General features: G+C 36.1%; 1 protein-coding gene across 1 annotated transcript in view; it reads right to left on the reverse strand.

Annotated features, from left to right (window-relative positions):
- LOC122753697 (pleckstrin homology domain interacting protein) overlaps positions 1-17,939 on the reverse strand; it is a 181,192-nt gene that overhangs the window by 29,419 nt on the left and 133,834 nt on the right. Inside the window, 8 exon segments of the mRNA XM_044001307.1 lie at positions 900-1,025; positions 2,947-3,067; positions 5,633-5,788; positions 11,301-11,362; positions 11,580-11,691; positions 15,959-16,041; positions 16,149-16,273; positions 17,031-17,138. Of these exon segments, the coding sequence (XP_043857242.1) occupies positions 900-1,025; positions 2,947-3,067; positions 5,633-5,788; positions 11,301-11,362; positions 11,580-11,691; positions 15,959-16,041; positions 16,149-16,273; positions 17,031-17,138 (893 nt within the window).

Raw genomic sequence — 17,939 nt, forward strand, 5'->3', positions numbered from 1 at the left:
TTCTGTCTGTACGGATTAAATATAAGCTCCTCTGTTTAGTTTCAAATCCCTACAAAACCCGGCCCTATCCTATCTTTCTAGTTTCAGTGGATATTACTTTCCCTAAACTGGTCTCCTCTCTGCTTCTCAGGCATGACACTATTTCCTGTTTCTATGTCTTTGCATTGGCCACCCCATATACCTTAAACATTGTCCTTCCTAAATTCTACCTAAGAGTCCTCATTCTTCCTTTAAGATGTAACTCATGCACCACTTTCTGCATGAAATCTCTTCTGTTTCTTCTACTAGTCCCACCCCTCAACTACTCTATAATTAATTGCTTTGTATATATCATTTATATTTATGCTGTATATTTTATAGGTACTTGTCTCCTCCAATAAATTGTAAATTTCTTACAAACAGGGATTGGTTCACTCTGTTTTCTTACCACCTAGCATCACACACATGGTAAACACATAATACTTATGTTATTGTACTCATATCAATGAAATAAAAATGGTGGGGAATGGAAAAGAAGGTGTGTTTTGTGACATCATTTTAGAATGCTTAATTTAGTACTCTAAAAGGTTAATTATCATCTGGCATATTAGGCCTACACTTGTGTTTATTAACTAAATACATACTTGTACCATGTGTGGTAAATACAAATATTAATGTCATTGGTGATGATACTTTATAATTAAGATTACATAATAAGCCTGTGTTTACTTTTCTTCATAAGAAGATATTTTAAGCTGAACTGGATTTCTTTAAAGTCCTCTGCAAGTCTAAATATATGATTGATCCTGTATGCTCCCTACCTTAAGTTATATAACAGTATTTATATTAATAACCCTACTTTATATTATTATTGTCAATTATTGTTAGAATTAATAGAAAAAATACATTAATGAACTTACTTTATAAAATGTAGAAGAAGATCAGTGACAAATTTGGCAGATTTCACAATAGGGCTTCCAGGCTCATTAAAGGTACGTGTATTATGTTCTATATAGCGAACTTCCCACATCAGTGATGAAACCCTCCTTTAGTGGAAAGAAATAACTCATATTTTAAAAATGTACATAGAAATTAAAATTAGATTTGATCATTTTTGCCTCACCTTAAAACTATAGAAGATAAAATCATAAATCTAACAACCATTACTTATTTTATCATAATGATATATGGATGAAACTATTAAATAGCTGTCACCTGTGGGTTATGAATGAATAAAGTGAACCATGAGTTTATTATGAAACCCAACTGAAGGAAAGTTATGCTCTAAATACAAAAACAAATGCTGACGGAGAACTACTTCTAATAGCTCAAATTCTATGACTGAAATACAATTCTATGTAGTTTCCAGATTTGTTCAGGGAATAATCCTTAAAACATCTCCAGTGGAAGGAATAAAAAAAAAATAAACTTTTATAAACCAAACACCCAGAAAGCTTTTCCCCCCACTATACCCAAAAGAAAGATTTCTAGCTACTATAATCACATGAGAAACATACTCACACAGCAGAAGCAAACAAAAAAATGTGTTTGGATGGCAAATAGTCATTAAGAAAAAATATATATATTTTTACTATTCATCAGAGGTAAGGCCAATTACAGGTTCCCAAACCAAACTAAGTTTATATTAAAAAAAGGCATAAAAGTACAGCTGCCCCCAGAGCCACTGAGTATAGAGGAAATGAATTCCAACATATCTTAATAACCTGATAGCATCACTATCTTTATAGTATAATAATCATAAAGATCCTATGCCTTTAAGAATGTTAATTTTTAATTATAAATTTTTGGAACTCAGAATGCAGCTTCCCATAGAAACAATGTTACAAGTAGAGGATGGGCTTCCAATCTAGTACACAAGAACCTATTTTACCCTTTTGGGGGGAATTTTTTTAGGCATCTCAAATTAGATCTCAGGAATGTACTTTTCACCATACAAAAATAGTTCAAATGATGGATTAGTTCTATAATACTACTAGTACTCTATTTAGAATTCTTACAACTTTCACAGGACACTGGGGCAAAATATGAAATAATGATGGAACTTTGGGAAGGACCAAAAAATAACGGTGGGAGTCCAGGATGATAGTGGAATATGGGGAAGGGGAGAGTGAACTCTCCAGAGGCAATGGGAAAAGAATGAGAAGTGAGAGGCTCGCAACTATTGGTATATAAAGAGACATGTGCAAATAAGCCTTTTGTATTCTATTTTTAAAAAGTAAAGAAATGTGTTATACATTTTTATCAATTGAAATTAAAAAAATTCCTAGGTTAAAAGTAAGAAAAACAATGAAATTATAAGCACATAAAAGTTTGTCAAAACTATAAAACCAAAGGAATTTAAGGTGAAAATGTGGTTTTCCTCATATTAAATACTTGTTTTTCTGATCTTTATCTATATCTATATATTGACATGTATACAAACAGATATATTGTTATAGAGAAAAAGCTATTCCAGACAATATATCTTTAGAATAACTATGTAAACTCTTTAAAGTTAGAATGTTAGGCAATCTATTAATATTTGAAACTAAAACTGCTATAAAAGCTTATCATCATTTTCTAAAACTTCTAAATGTTCTTAAATATCTGTAGTACCAAAGACATAAGGATACAGGAGAATTACTTACTTTTTCATCAGTATTCAAGATTGCATGACTAAAGCAAACATATTTTTTAAAAAAATGATGCTCTAAAAGTCAACTAAAAAACTTTTGATGTGGAATTCTGTTTCCTCTCTCACCTTAAGAAAACTCCCTTTTGGGTTTCTATTATATGATATAGAATAATTAAGAAAAGTGAGCATCAAATTAGATCAGGAAATCAAAGTACTGTATTCAAAAATTTTCCCAAGAATAGGCTCAATTAAAGATCATTTATTAATAATACTGCCCTCCCCATATCCCTGCAACACCCTCTCCAGTAATGACTATATTACTTGGTTCTAACCTGTAAAACCTGCTTTCCAGTCTTTGTTTAATTGTACTGAGATCAGTAGGATATGCCACTACAGTGCAATACATAGGATATGCTTGTAGATCCACAGGGGCCACAAATGCAGAAGCAATATCTAAATAAAAGAAGGAAAAAATGTTTATATATTGTATTTAAAAAAAAACACTTTTAAACTAAGATCTTATGATATAGTCCTACTATGTACTAGCTATAAAAAGCACACAGTAAATGTATGTAAAGAGAAACTTTTTACTATTATATTAATATTGTGAAATTAACTCTTAAGGAATACATTATTTGATTCATTATGGTTAGCAGAATGTAAGGTTAAAGACATCCCTCCCCCCTTTTGGGGAAGTAGTAGGAGGCAGGGTCCAGATCTGTAAATTCACCAGTGCAGGGAACTAACAGTATGAAAATTTCTTCTTTAATATAGTAGTTCAGCAATTCATCTGCAACTTGTAGTCCCAGAGTTCTTGTAGTACTGAGATGTTGTGACTTGCTCAAGTTGGACAGACAAAATGTGAGTAAAACAGAATGTGAACACAAGAATTCCTAACTCCAAGGCCAAACTTCTTTCCACTAAGCCAGCAGTTATGAGAGCATTTCTATATTATATATGTCTGTTGCCATATATTACTATAAAATCAACACATAGGGGCCACTGAATATGCACTGTCAACAATTTTAAGAAGTTTTGCCAAACTCACTCCTCTATAAAATTCTAAACTTTTTAGTCATCATTATGATCCAATACTGTCAACTTTACTCTGATATTTCATACTTTACAGCAAGATAGGATCACTGGAACAATGTTGATATTAAAAAGATGGTTTTTTTTCTCCTTAGGAGAAGCTTGATGCCATTAAAAGCACTGTTAAATTTTCCTTTTCTTTATTATCTACCTGCAGCACAGAAAAACATAGTCTACAAATTGAAGTTGCAGGTCACTCAAAGGGAGATGCAAAGACATACAGCAGATATGAATAGGTTGGAGCTATTTCCAATCAAGAATTACACATGGGAAGCTGTATAAAAGATATCACAAAAACATACAAATGAAAAAGGAGGTTGGGACAGTCATTTATCAAGAGTAAGGCTTTAACTTTGTGTTTATGTACTCCATACATCCTTGAAATAATCACCAACAAATAAAATCTACAAAGTTATATAAAAGTCTACAAGAAAAAATAGAATAGAAAACCACCACTTTTTTGGGAATCTATTATGGATATGTGAAAACGATGAGTAATTCAACAATAATTTAATGACAAAATTTCCTAATACATGAAGGCAAATTTGCAATCATCTCAGGCACATAGGTTTGGAGCTGGAAGGGACCTTCAAGATCCAAGTCTAACCCCATAATTTGATTTTTATTTACAATGAATAAGATGCCCTTTTTAAACCTCAGAATAATTTCCCCCCAATGAACAATGAAAAAAAAATTTAAAGCAGAATTCAACTAAGAAAAACCCACAAACAATAATATATGCAACATTCCATACCTATAGTCTTCCACCTCTTTACAGAGGAAGAACTATATCTTTCAGGACTAAAACTGATAACAGCAACATATGTGGTTTTGGTCATATTTTTTCGCTGTTAAAAAAACCTCCCACTAACCAGTTCCTACCCTCAAAAGGGAATGGCCAAATAGATGTTAAGTGTCAACAGATTCCAACATATTCTTTTTTTTTAAAATGTGAAACTTTTCAACTATTTGTTGCTGTTTTTGGTGGGGCAATGAGGGTTAAGTGACTTGCCCAGGGTCAAACAGCTAATAAGTGTCAAGTGTCTGAGGCTGGATTTAAACTCAGGTACTCCTGACTCCAGGGCTGGTGCTCTATCCACTTCGCCACCTAGCTGCTCCCTCTATCTGTTTTTGCACACACCATCAAAAAAACATTTTGGGGGGCAACTAGGTGGCGCAGTGGATAGAGCACCGGTCCTGGATTCAGGAGGACCTGAGTTCAAATCCGGCCTCAGATACTTAACACTTACTAGCTGTGTGACCCTGGGCAAGTCACTTAACCCCAATTGCCTCAATTAAAAAAAAAAAAACATTTTGAAATTTTTACATACTTGTTTAGAAAAAAGGTAATTTTTTGTTTATGAAATATTTTACTTCAAGAAAATCAAATCCCACCAAATTTCCTTATTTTGTCAATTCAATGTTTTAATTTTTTTCCCTTAACAAACTGGATTATATACAAAGGAGACTGCTTACGGGCCTCAAAAATCATGTCACATATGATTTGGTTAGGCAGTTGTGAATAATTAGCCTAGAAAAAATTGTATTGGGGAATAAGAACACTTGATCAGCATTCTTTATACACAAAAACTAGTCAGACTTTTTTCTGTGTTGTTCTAATGGGCAGAACTAGGATTAATTAGTAGAAATTATAGGAAGTCAGATAAGCTTCAAGATAAGGAAAAACTTTCCAAAAGACTAAAGCTGCCAAATGAAGAAATGAGTAATCAAGCAGTGGATTCTATGTCACTGTAGGTGTTAAAGCAGACATTGGGTAGCTATTTGAAGGAGACATTATAGAGGTACAGGCATCTAATATGGACCTAGGGTCCCTTTGAATACTCTTAAGACTATGTATATTTTTCAGTTTTATTTCTGCTCAAGTTGTGTATTTGTACATCATGTTTCCTCCTTTTTGACTCTTACCTAGTGTCATGAGCTGATTTATTCCTGTGATGATTCTTTCACATTCCTCATCCCTGGGATTAGAACCCCATTCTCCATCTAGAGGTTTATAGATCAATGTTCTACATTCAACATCAGTTAAAGGAACACTTGTTCCCAGCTCTTCAGGAAATACAGCTGAAATGCATAAAAAAGAACATGTGAGAAAAACCATCTTTAGGAAAATTAATGAAAATGCTTGTAGAAATCCCTTGACTCAACAATTTCAGTTTGAAATTTCTTGAAAAGAATTTACAATTCTATCAATGACAACATCATCAAGACAAAATATTTCATACTCCAAAAGTGTCCATAACTGAAAATAATGCTCTAATAGTTAAATGCAAGAGCATATTTTAAGAAAAATGATACAGCTTTTACAAACATCATATCAGAATTTTAAAACTTGTTAGTTTTTTTAAAAAAAGTTGAAGTCATAAGTTTAACATGATTTCCTGATTGAATTAAATTTCTTCTTGAAAGGAGGGTTAGGGGTTGGGGGGGAGTGTACTACCTCAACTTGCTATATGAAGGTCTTGGATGAGATTAGTTACCAAATCTGTTTCAATGGAAAGCCATCTATCTGTCTTTACTATCTGCCCTGCACCTGCCTCCTAAGATCCTCCCAGCCTTATTATATCTGCCAAGCCTCAATGTCTGGAAGACTCCAGCATGATTATCTGACCTACTAACTTAACCTAAGAACCCCTGAGCCTTGCTATCTGCTCTTTCACTAAATCCTTGTGGTTTATGAGCCTTTATGTCTACTCTGTACCTGAGTTTTTATATGCTGTCTCCTCCAATTAAGGTATGCTTCTTGGGAGCAGGAATGGATTTGTATCTCTGATGCTTAGCACAATGCTTGGCACATAGTGCTTAATAAATGCTTTTTCATTCATTAATTCAATCAGTCATTCATGTTTAACCCATTATTGAACAAATTTTTTTTTTCTGGTTCTATTCACTCTAAATCACTTCATAGAAGTCCTAAGATTATCTGAAATCCTTATTTCTTACAGCTGAATAATGTTCTATTCTATTCATAATTTGTTTAATCATTCCCTAGTTGGTGACTACCTCCTTAGTTTCTACTTCTTTGCTGTGTTTGCTGTGACAAAAGGTACCACTATAATTATTTTTGTACATATCTCCACTATGCCTCTGCTGCTCCACTTTTCAACTCCATTGAACAAGATACCCCTCCCAGGTTAAACTCATCACTTCTAATCTCACCACCTGCTGCTTATTCAACCCTTGATTGACAGCACCTCCCTCAACTCCTGTTCTCTACGATTGGAGTAGTGGAGGGTACTCCTTAATACCTTTTATACAGGGCAGAAAAATGTGCTCAGCTCACTCCAATTTGAATCTGCTACTCTGCCTGGTTTCAACTCCATAGAACAAGATGCCCCTTTTGCTGAGTACCCCCTTAGTTTCCTCTCCTCACCCCCACTTTCTTGCCTCCCTATGACTAACCTCCTTAAGTGAAGGGACTGCCTTATTAATTGTATCCTCAGTGCCTAGCACATAGTAGATGCTTAGTAAATATTTAGTGATTGGATTGGATATTGGTCATCTTTCTTTGATCTCTTTGGGATATAAACTGAGCCAAAGGATATATAGGTTTTAGTAACTTTTTGAACATAATTCCACATTGCTTTTCAGAATGTTCTGACCATTTCATAACTTCACCAATTGTGCATTAACGTGTCCGTTTTCTTACAGCTCCTCCAACAGTTGGTCATAGTTTGGATTTTGTTGCTTCAGAGTGTAAATAGCAATTATTTATATTCTGGCCAGAAACCCTGAGGGTCTTCCCTTCCCAGATTGTTTTTTTTGTCATGGTAGAGTAGGTAAAAGAGGCCATTTTTTGCCTCATTTCTTACCTAGCCTTAATCACTGAATGGTTTTTGCCTTAGACAAACAGACCTGAGAAAGACTTTAACTTAAAAAGGCCAAGGTTTTACACTGTATCCAGGGCCATCTCCAGTCATCCTGATCTATGTCTTGTCACTCTGGACCTAGATGGCTCTGGATGAGGGTGAAGCTGGTGACTTTGACCAGCTCTGCCTCACCTAAATCCAATTCACTTGCAAGTCAAGACATCACCATCTTGATGTCATTGGTCCTCTTCCAGAACGAAGGACAAAAAACAACAAACAAAAATGAAGGCCTGGGGAAATTTTGAGTGCTGGAGAAGAGTTTTGCAGAACAAACCTGCCTGCCAAGACCTCAGGGGGATGGGATGTGATGTTGGTTACATAACTTGTGGTCGGACAAGTCAAAAGAGTTCACTTCCCACCCCCAAAACTTTTTTTTTGGTCTTATGCCCATACTCATTTAGCTTTTGGCTGCAAGCTATTTTAGGCCAGTAGTGACAAAAATTATGCAAACAGACTAAGTGGTTTCAGTTGAATTCCTGACTTGTACATTACAAAAGAATATTTCTTGCATTTTTTGGGTAACAGAAGAAATGCTACTCGTGTTAATTATCTATTTTTAAAAACTACAATGAAATTATTTTTACTGAATTCAGTATACTTCAACATGACTTAATATGAAGTAAGGATTAAAGAGGCTTTCTTCCCCCACAAACAGATGTTTGTGAACTGGCCCATTTGCACACAATCCATTCTTTTTCCTTTCTTATATTCCAATGAACCCTGAGCAAATAAGTTAAAAAACAAACAAACAAAATAGCTCAGCTAGGAGACCTCCAGATTGCTCACCTGATGTCACCCCTACTCGGGCTTCACTTTGCCCCCTTCTTAATCACGAATATATAGTTGACTAGTTACATTTTATACTAATATTCACCCTTGACTTTCACTTCCTTATCCCAGCTACCATATGCCTTGGCAAACCTAAATCAAACAATACTTCAAAGAACCCATGCCATAATAGGTTGCAGATCACTTTTTATCTAACCTCAACAAGACTTACCTGCTGCTGCATAGCAAAATCTTTCTTATTCCTTGATTTGTCTATTCCATTTCCCCTTCAGTGGCTGTTCCGCATTTTTTTCTTTAAGCCCTCTTTACATCTTTAAGACCTCAATGTATTCTTCTACAACCCACTCATTCCAAGTATAGGATTTTGTCTCCTATTTTATTGAGTAAATGATGACATTTATCAACTTCTTCCCCACTCTCTATCTCAAAACCCATTTCTCTTCTTTCATCCTCTCCATTCTCTATCCTTGCCTCTTTAGAAGAGGCATTTTCCTTGCCAGTGGCAACTCTCTTTCAGGATCTTATAGCATTAGTTATTTCTCCCTACTAAGAGAAAGGATTATTAATAACCAATGACTTGGCAAGATTCAGATTTCCCCTTTTTCTTAATCCTCATTTCAAGACCTCTGTCTCTGAAGGTTGAGCAAACCTCCTCTATCTAGACCCCATCCAGATGGGGCAGCCATTGTGTTTTGCTCAGACTTGGACAGGGCATAAATTCTTTGTATAGACTGGGATTGGGGAGAGGAGACTTAGAAGTGGATGACATAATCAAAGTCCAGGTCCAGTCCCTCATTGTAATATTCTTTCTCTCACTGTTAAATAATCAGAGTTGATTGCCATCCTTTTGATATTCAAAATGTAAAGAATTAATTGTTATTTGAGGGTTTTTTTGACCCCATCTTTTGGCTAAAATTAAAAAAAAACTTCGGTGCACTGGCCTAGGGCTCTGCAAACGACATGGTGCTCCACCCACTGGTTGTAGCTGTCGCCATGGCGCTGGCACCTCACATCATCACCACTCGCCGACGCCTGCATGGGCCTGGCAAAATTATAATAATTGGAAGCCCAGTGAGGGCAGTCATGTGACTGTCAGAGTGGCCAGCCAATTGGTCTGCTGGGAAGAAGAGAGGTTTTTCCGTGGACCCCAGGCTGACCACACTTGGCCCACAGCCAATTGGCTGGCCGCTCTGACAGGCACATGACTGCCCTCACTGGGCTTCCAATCATTATAATTTTGCCAGGCCCATGTAGGTCCATGAGTGTGAGGTGCCAGTGCCATGGTGATGGCTACAACCAGTGGAGGGAGCACTATGTCATTGCGGACCCCCAGGCCAGTGCACACACTGAGTCTTTTTTTTTTTTAAATTCTAGCCCAATGATGGGGTCAAAAAAACCTCAAATAACAATTAATTCTTTACAAAAAATAACAGATAAGCTGTGAACTTTCACAGCTTATAGTTTGGTCTAAGAGAGAGATGGACAGATGACCATCCTTTTATTAAAATGCTGACATTATTAATAAAACAATTAAGTTGCCCAGAAATTATGTCTTTCAAATCTTTTCACTTTCAATTCATCCTCAATTTCTCTCCTCTCCACTTATCTTTTACCCTGGTCCCTATAAATATGCTCAAGATTAAACCAATATTAAGAAAATCCCAGTTAGATCTTGCCACCTTTTGAAGCAATACTCCTAATATGTTTTATCATCAAACTCCTAAAATCACCTGTACTCACCCCTTCTACATCCTTATTACCCATTTCTCAATCTGAATTCCTCCCCTTTGGCATAATTCCCTCTGTTAATTACCTTTCTTTTTTTTTTTTGGTGAGGCAATTGGGGTTAAGTGACTTGCCCAGGGTCACACAGCTAGTAAATTTAAAGTGTCTGAGGCCGAATTTGAACTCAGATCCTCCTGACTCCAGGGCCGGTGCTCTATACACTTTGCCACCTAGCTGCCCCCAGTGTTGTCTGGCTTCCTCTTATCTTTCCTTCCTTTATTTCATACGACTCTCTTTCAGGAGCTTTACCTTCCATCTATACTAGATTACTAGCCAATCCATTACATAAACTTTATGCTGTTTCATACATTCTGTCATTGTATAAGCTTTTTTCCCTATGACCTGGAACGTACTATTTCTTCATTAAAGCCTGTCAATCAGTCTAGCAATCAATCACTTAGTAAGCATTTATTGAAGCCATTTGCACCGGTGAAGTAGCATTTCTGCACCACAAGTTCCCTACACCCATGAACATCAAAAGTCTTGGAAAAAAGAAAAGCACCCATTTATTTAGTGCTTTAAGGTTTCCCAAGGCATTTACTTACATTGTTTTATGTGATGCTTAGAATAATCCTGTGCAGAAAAAGCATCATTATTATTCTGATTTAAGAGATGAGTAAATAGTTTAAAAGAGACTATTTTTGTACAGAGTTACTACAAGTCTGAGGCAGGTTTTGAAATCAGTTATTCCAGACTTCAATACCAGTACTCTATCCATTAAACTGAAGTTCCCTTTGTAGTACTTAGTTGTTAAAAGCAAGTACCCTTATCTGAACAGAGTTAATCTGGGCAAGGAAACATACAAATGTCATTAAAGGGAAAAAAACCCCCACAAAACAAACTCATGTAACAATGAAAACGAAAAATATCCAATGAATTGTACTAAGCAATGAATTTTAAAACTGATTCAAAACTTAATTTTGTTTCAATTTACATGAAAATTTCATAATGGATACTGTTTCTTAAAAATTGTTTCAACTACTTTTTTTGGATTAAACATTCACTACAATTTTTTTTCAAATAGCTCTTATTTCACAAAGATGACTACTATGAACTCAAAACCTCTTTTCTACTATTAAGTCAATTCATTCAACTTCACAGCTACATAGAGCATAATCTACAGATACACATACCATTATTAGGAATAAGCTCCATATCCCAAGGACTCATCTTTTCCGTGTCTCCATTATCCCAGCTTAAAGAAAAATATAATACTTGCATTACAATTCCAAATAAAATAACTGCTGAATGAATAAAAAATACAATTTATCATAAGATAATTTTTAAAAAAACCACCATTTTAAGAAGCTGAATCATGCACTCAATAGTTTGGTTACTAGAGAGGAAAAATTTGAAGGTAATTAGGTGAAACAACAACAACCAAAAAAACCAAACACCAGATAGATATTTACCAGACATTGTAACACTGAAATAAACTGTCAGGATATTCAGGCTGAAGAGGTTCCTGGCTTTCAATAGTTCCAAACCACCAAGCATCATCTATGACTGACCTGAAACGATCACCTGGTAAGAAATAAACAGGAAGTGCATTATTAAGAAATGTCATGTTACAATCCATTTTTAGTAAATCCATTTTAAGGTTAAAATTATTAGTTATTTATCCAACTGTCTATTGGAAATACCAAACTGGATGTTTCTAGAGACTCAACATGTCAAGAACAGAATTCATTATTTTCCTCACCAAAACTCACCACTTCTCTAAATGTTTTAATTTCTGTCAAAGGTACAGCCATTCTTCTAGTTTTCCTAGTTTGTAACTTTGGCATTGGGATAACTAGATGGCACAGTGGATAGAGCACCAGACTTTGGGTCAAAAAGACTCATCTTTCTGAGTTCAAATCTGGCCTCAGAAACTCACTAGCTATGTGACCCAGGGCAAGTCACTTCATCCTATTTGCCTCAGTTTCCTCATCTGTAAAATGAACTGGAGAAGGAAATGGCAAACCTCTCTACTCACACAGCTTGCAGCCTTAGTTCAGGCCCTCACCACCTTTCACCTAAATTACTGTAACTGCCTCTCCTAATTAGTCTCTACCTCAAGTTTCTCTTCATTCCACTCCATTATACCAGGGTTTCTTAAACTTCTTCCACTCATGACCCCTTTTTACACCTGAGAAATTTTTATGCAACCCTGGATATATAGGTATATAAAATAGATTGCCAAATGTTTCATGACCCCCCACATTCAGTCACACGACCCCCTATCAAGTTGTGACCCACAGTTTAAGAAGCTTTGCATTATACACACTGCTGCCAAGGTAATTTTCGTTAAATAAAGCACTGATCATGCCACTCTCCTATTCAATTAATAAGTGGCTCCCTCTTGCCTGTAGGATAAAACAGAAACTTCTCTAAACAGTTTTCAGAGACTTTCACAACCTGGCCACAACTTATGCTTTCAAGCTCGCTGCACATTATTATTTCATCTCCCCTCATGCTACTATATCTTTGCCTGAAATGTACTCTGTGCTCACAACATCCCTATCTTTTTAGGCTGCATTACTTCCTCCCTCTCCACACCTAAACTTGATTCAGCCAAACTGGCCTACATAAGGTTGGAACACAACACTCCCTCACTTGCAACCATGGCTTGTAGAGCCTGTCCAAAGACCAAAATATTATTCCTACTTACATTCACTTTTTGGAATCTTTAGTTCCCTTCAAGAGGGCTTTCCTTTCAGTATTAGAAGACTTCCTCCCACTGACATACTCTGTATTTATTTTGTATATGTTTTACATTCTCTATGTACATTTTTTGGGGGGGCGGGGCAATGGGGGTTAAGTGACTTGCCCAGGGTCACACAGCTAGTAAGTGTCAAGTGTCTTAGGCCACATTTGAACTCAGGTCCTCCTGAATCCAGGGCCGGTGCTTTACCCACTGCGCCACCTAGCTGCCCCCTCTATGTACATTTTAAGTCCCAGTAGAATGTAATTTCCTTAGGGGCAGGTACTGTCTTACTTTTTCTTTATAGTCCCTATGCCTAGCACTGTACCTGACAAATAGTAGGCACTTAATGTATGATTGTTAACTGATCACATGTCTCCTAAGCATTTTTTTTAGACAAAAATTTTCTAGTTCCTGAAATGATTTATCTATTTTTATTTTATTTTCTTGCGTGGGGCAATGAAAGTTAAGTGACTTGCCCAGGGTCACACAGCTAGTAAGTGTCAAGTGTCTGAGGCCAGATTTGAACTCAGGTCCTCCTGAATCTAGGGCCGGTGCTTTATCCACTTCACCACCTAACTGCCCCCCGAAATGATTTATATATGGTATCACTACCCTATCTCCTTTTCTAAAGATGAGTTGTAGTCTCCTAAGTGAGGTAACATAATGGACTAGGAAAAAAAAACCAAAAACATTAAAACTCCTAAATCAGGAATATGCCAAAAATGACACTTCACCTATTCCTGGGTTGACATTTTTTGTCAGCCTAAATATGACAGAAACAATGATAACTTAATCAGATCTGAAATAAAAATAAGCCAGAATTTTGAAATTATCAAAGACCACTTGAAATATAGTTTCATAGGTTAAGTACTGTTAATGAACCTTATTTTAAGTGTATGTTGTGACTTGAGATGTTATTAGTGAATGATAATATGAAGAAATCATAATCAACAAGTTATCTAAAATTAAGCTTCTGTTGGCAAAAGCAATGTATCACTTCGCAAAAATGGAAATTGACTAAGTGAATTTCAACCTCTGCATAATTGGTAGTAGAAACTGAAAATTGTATATAATAATTCACCCTGGCCAATGGTGTGTTTCTTCAATTATATTTATGTATTTTTTAGATGTATCTTTTTACATCTCAGTCTTTAAACCAAGTATCAAAATAAACTATACTTACAAAGCAAAGCTTCTATCAAAAAGTAGTAAACTGAGATTTTTGGGGGGGAGAAAAAGGGAAGCATGTTCATTCATGTTGCTCTCACTAAAAAGTACTACAAATAATATTTATATAGACTCAAAATGTAGAACTTTAGACTTGTTACTTATTAGACTCAAATGTAGAACTTTATTCTGACTAAATCTCAGTTACTAGATTTGGCCCTTTATATATAGACCTGGGAGTTAGATTCAGGAGAGGGGGCTGACTGGGGGATGGACTAGACAGACAAGATTGAAGGAGGCATGGACAAGGACTGAGGAGAGATTGGTTGGGAAAAGGAGAGACAGGGCTGAGAAGGAACAGGGGCTGCTGACGGAGGGCAGAGAAGAGGTCAAGAGGGCAGCCGACGAGATTAGAAAGTTGGGGGGGGGGTGGGACGATGAGATGAACAGCAACACAGGACTAGGAGCAAAGGTGGCAGAAAACAGACTGACCAGGAGGCAGGGGAGAGCACAGCAGCAGGTCAGCACAGGGTACAGGTTGGAGAAAGTGAAGATTAAGAGGAGTTAGAATAAAGGACCTGAGTGCCCTAAGGCCTCTTGCAGCTAAGGCCCTTATTGTATTCAAAAAGTTCCAAGCACAGCAGGTGGGAAAGAGATGCAGTGGAAAGAGACTGCAGGAAAGCAGTCAGGTTGTACTTTATTTCCCTGTATTCCTAATTTGAAATAGTATCTCATAAACAAACTCTGCTTTGATTATTTAGTTAAGAGGCTTCTTAATATTTTGCTTATCAATTTGGGAGTGGAGCAGTGTGGTGGAACTTTATAAATGGCCCATATTAAATTAAACACGGTCAGATAGCCAAATAGTCAAAAGTCCCCAGATTAGTCCTCCAGTCAGATTAGTCCCCCAAATTAGGCTAGTCAATTTAAAAATATTCTAACAATACACTTGGGTTAACATACTAGAGATCATCCTTCAGATTACCATCAATACTTAATGAGGATCCTGGCATTCAACTAATTATGACCCCTTTAACCCTCAACATTTAAAAATCTACATGTGACTCTTCAGACTTTGCCACCCTCTAGTCCCTGCTTTTCAATTCCCTTTTTTATGTGTTGTCTTTCCCTTGTTAGAATGTTGGCTCATTGAGGGCAGGGACTGCTTTTCCTTTTGTTTGTATCTCCAATGGTTCAGCACAATACCTAGTACATAATAAGCACTTAATAAATGCTTGATGACTTTAACTATAAGGTCCTTTCAAGCCCCTAGACTCAGTTATGAATGGAACTGTAGTTATCTATAATTAGCAGTACACAAAATACTTATCAACTGTATGTTGAGTTCTTAAAGGGAGGAAAAAAACTATACCAATTGATTTTTAATACAAAGTGGTATTTTTGATACAAAAAAGGCCATCAATGAGGAATTTTCTATTTAGCAAGTGATATTTGTATATTGCTAGTAAATAATAAATGATTTCCTTCCATTTTTTCCCCCATGGCAATGAGGGTTAAGTAACTTGCCCAGGGTCACACAGCTAGTAAGTGTCAAGTATCTGAGGCCAGATTTGAACTCAGGTCCTTCTAAATCCAGGGCCAACACTTTATCCACTGTGCCACCTAGCTGCCCCCCATGACTTCCTTTCTTAAAAAAAAAATTATAAATGCCTTATTTTTACACCAATCTCTTCAAAATATACCATGCCTGCCAATGAAGAACCTATGTAAAAAAGTTAGCTAAGCAAACAAAAGAAGTCAATAAATATGTTATCTCTGGCAGAGATGACAACATTTTGCACATCGACTCTTTACCTAGGAAAAAAGCAAATGTTCCATCATCTATTCTCCGAGACCCAGGAAATAATGCTGCCTTTGAGGTTATTTTGTGTATGTTAAACAGTTTATATTTTCACAAACTAATTATGCACCTACCTATATTCCATCGTCTATATTTTGCATCATCAAATTGTTGCCGCAAGACTAGAAAATCTATAACATCTGGCATATCATGGTACCTAATTTGAAAAACAAAACAAAAACATGAATAGGTTGATTAAAGCCAATAATTTCAATATCTTTCTTAAAGCTTTGAAAACTTTTGCCTCTCTGAAATGTCCCTTACTTCATTGTAAAGGCTCCTCCAGTCAGTTTACCAGTGTCAGGATCTAGAAAAGCAAGTTTAAGGCAGCACAGGGTAGGCAAACCAACTTCATATTTTATGCCAACTATTTTCATTAATTCTTGCTCCTGGGGGAGTGAAGGGGGAGAGAGAAGAAAAACAAACAGAAAAACACCATGTTTTAAGTTTAAATATTTTGACTTAAAGTTCAGTATTTTGTAAGTTTAGTATAAAAAAGAAATCTAGTGAAATGAGGAAACAGTACATTTCTTTTTGGGGGAGTGGGGTATTATATTATATAGATTTGTGATTTCATATAGGGAACTTCTGATGAGGAAACCACCAAATCAGATCAATAACTGCTCTGCATCTTATAGTATTACAGAGTTCTTTGGGGACACTTAGAGGTTAAGTGACTTGGTTGGGTCACACAGCCTCTGTCAGAGAAGGGTCTTTATCCTAGGGTCATCCAACCTTCAACTGTATCCAACATGCCATGCTGACTCTGAAAATGTGTTTTTCTAGTAAAATTTAAGAATTTTTAAAAATTCAGATCAGGGGGCAGCTAGGTGATGCAGTAGATAAAGCACCGGCCCTGGATTCAGGAGGACCTGAGTTCAAATCTGGCCTCAGACACTTGACACTAGCTGTGTGACTCTGGGCAAGTCACTTAACCCTCACTGCCCCACCCCCCCCAACACATTTTTAAAAATTAAGATCAGAATGTCATATTTATTTCACATAAAGTGTTAGTTGTATTCATTTTATAGATAAAAACTATCTAAAATTAATCCTAATAACATTATGTAGCAAACACAAATTGTACCAGTCAATAAATTATCAGTATTTTTGCTGCAAAGTTGAGATAAAAGAAAATTACTGTACCCGCAATTCCATTTTATGCCATGGCTGTTTTTTGGGATTAATGCTATATATTTTATTTTTTCGGGCCATTTCAACATATGCTTCATGTCCTTGTCGGAAATAGTAAACCTAAGAAAAAATAATGAATCATGTCATAGTTGCGAAATACAAATGTACCACTTTTGACTCAAAATTCAAAATTGACTGTTATGAACTACACCATCAACGAACTGTTAAATTTCAATTGGTTATACCGTCACTATTTAACTACAGTCAAAGTATCAATCAGTCAAAAATTTTTAGTATGTACTAATCACGTGCTGGACATTGTGCTCTGTGTGTCTGTGAGGAAGCTCCACAAAGAAAAGCCCTGGGGGGGTAAAACAATTAACTAGATACATATAAGATAAATACAGAGTACATATAATTTCAGAAAAGAAGACATGCAGCTGAGAGGACAGCAGAAGGGATTTGTTTGGCTTTTAAAACTCATCATAATCTGGGCTCCTCCTATCTTTCCAGATTTTCTACATCTTACTCACTACTATAAAATCTTTAGATCCAGTGACTATAGCCTCCTTGATATTTCTCTCACAAGACACTCCAAATCTTCCAAATCCATGCCTGCAATTCTCTCCCATCTCATCTGTGCTTCCTGTCCTTCCTTTTAATTTTAGAGTTTCATCTTCTGGAAAATGCCCTTCTCATTCTTCTTTAATCTTAGTTCTTTCCAACTGAAATTATCTCCACTATATCCTGCATCTAAATCATTTATACATAGTTGAATATTGTCTCTCCATTGGACTGTGAATCCCTTGAGCAAGGACTCTTTTTATCCACAATGCTTAGCACAGTGCCTGCACATAGGAGGTACTTAAGAAATACTTGTTGAATTAATGATAGATGTTTATTGAATAAAAAGGATGAAAT

This window comes from Dromiciops gliroides, chromosome 4, assembly GCF_019393635.1.
Source record: "Dromiciops gliroides isolate mDroGli1 chromosome 4, mDroGli1.pri, whole genome shotgun sequence".
Taxonomy (NCBI): domain Eukaryota; kingdom Metazoa; phylum Chordata; class Mammalia; order Microbiotheria; family Microbiotheriidae; genus Dromiciops; species Dromiciops gliroides.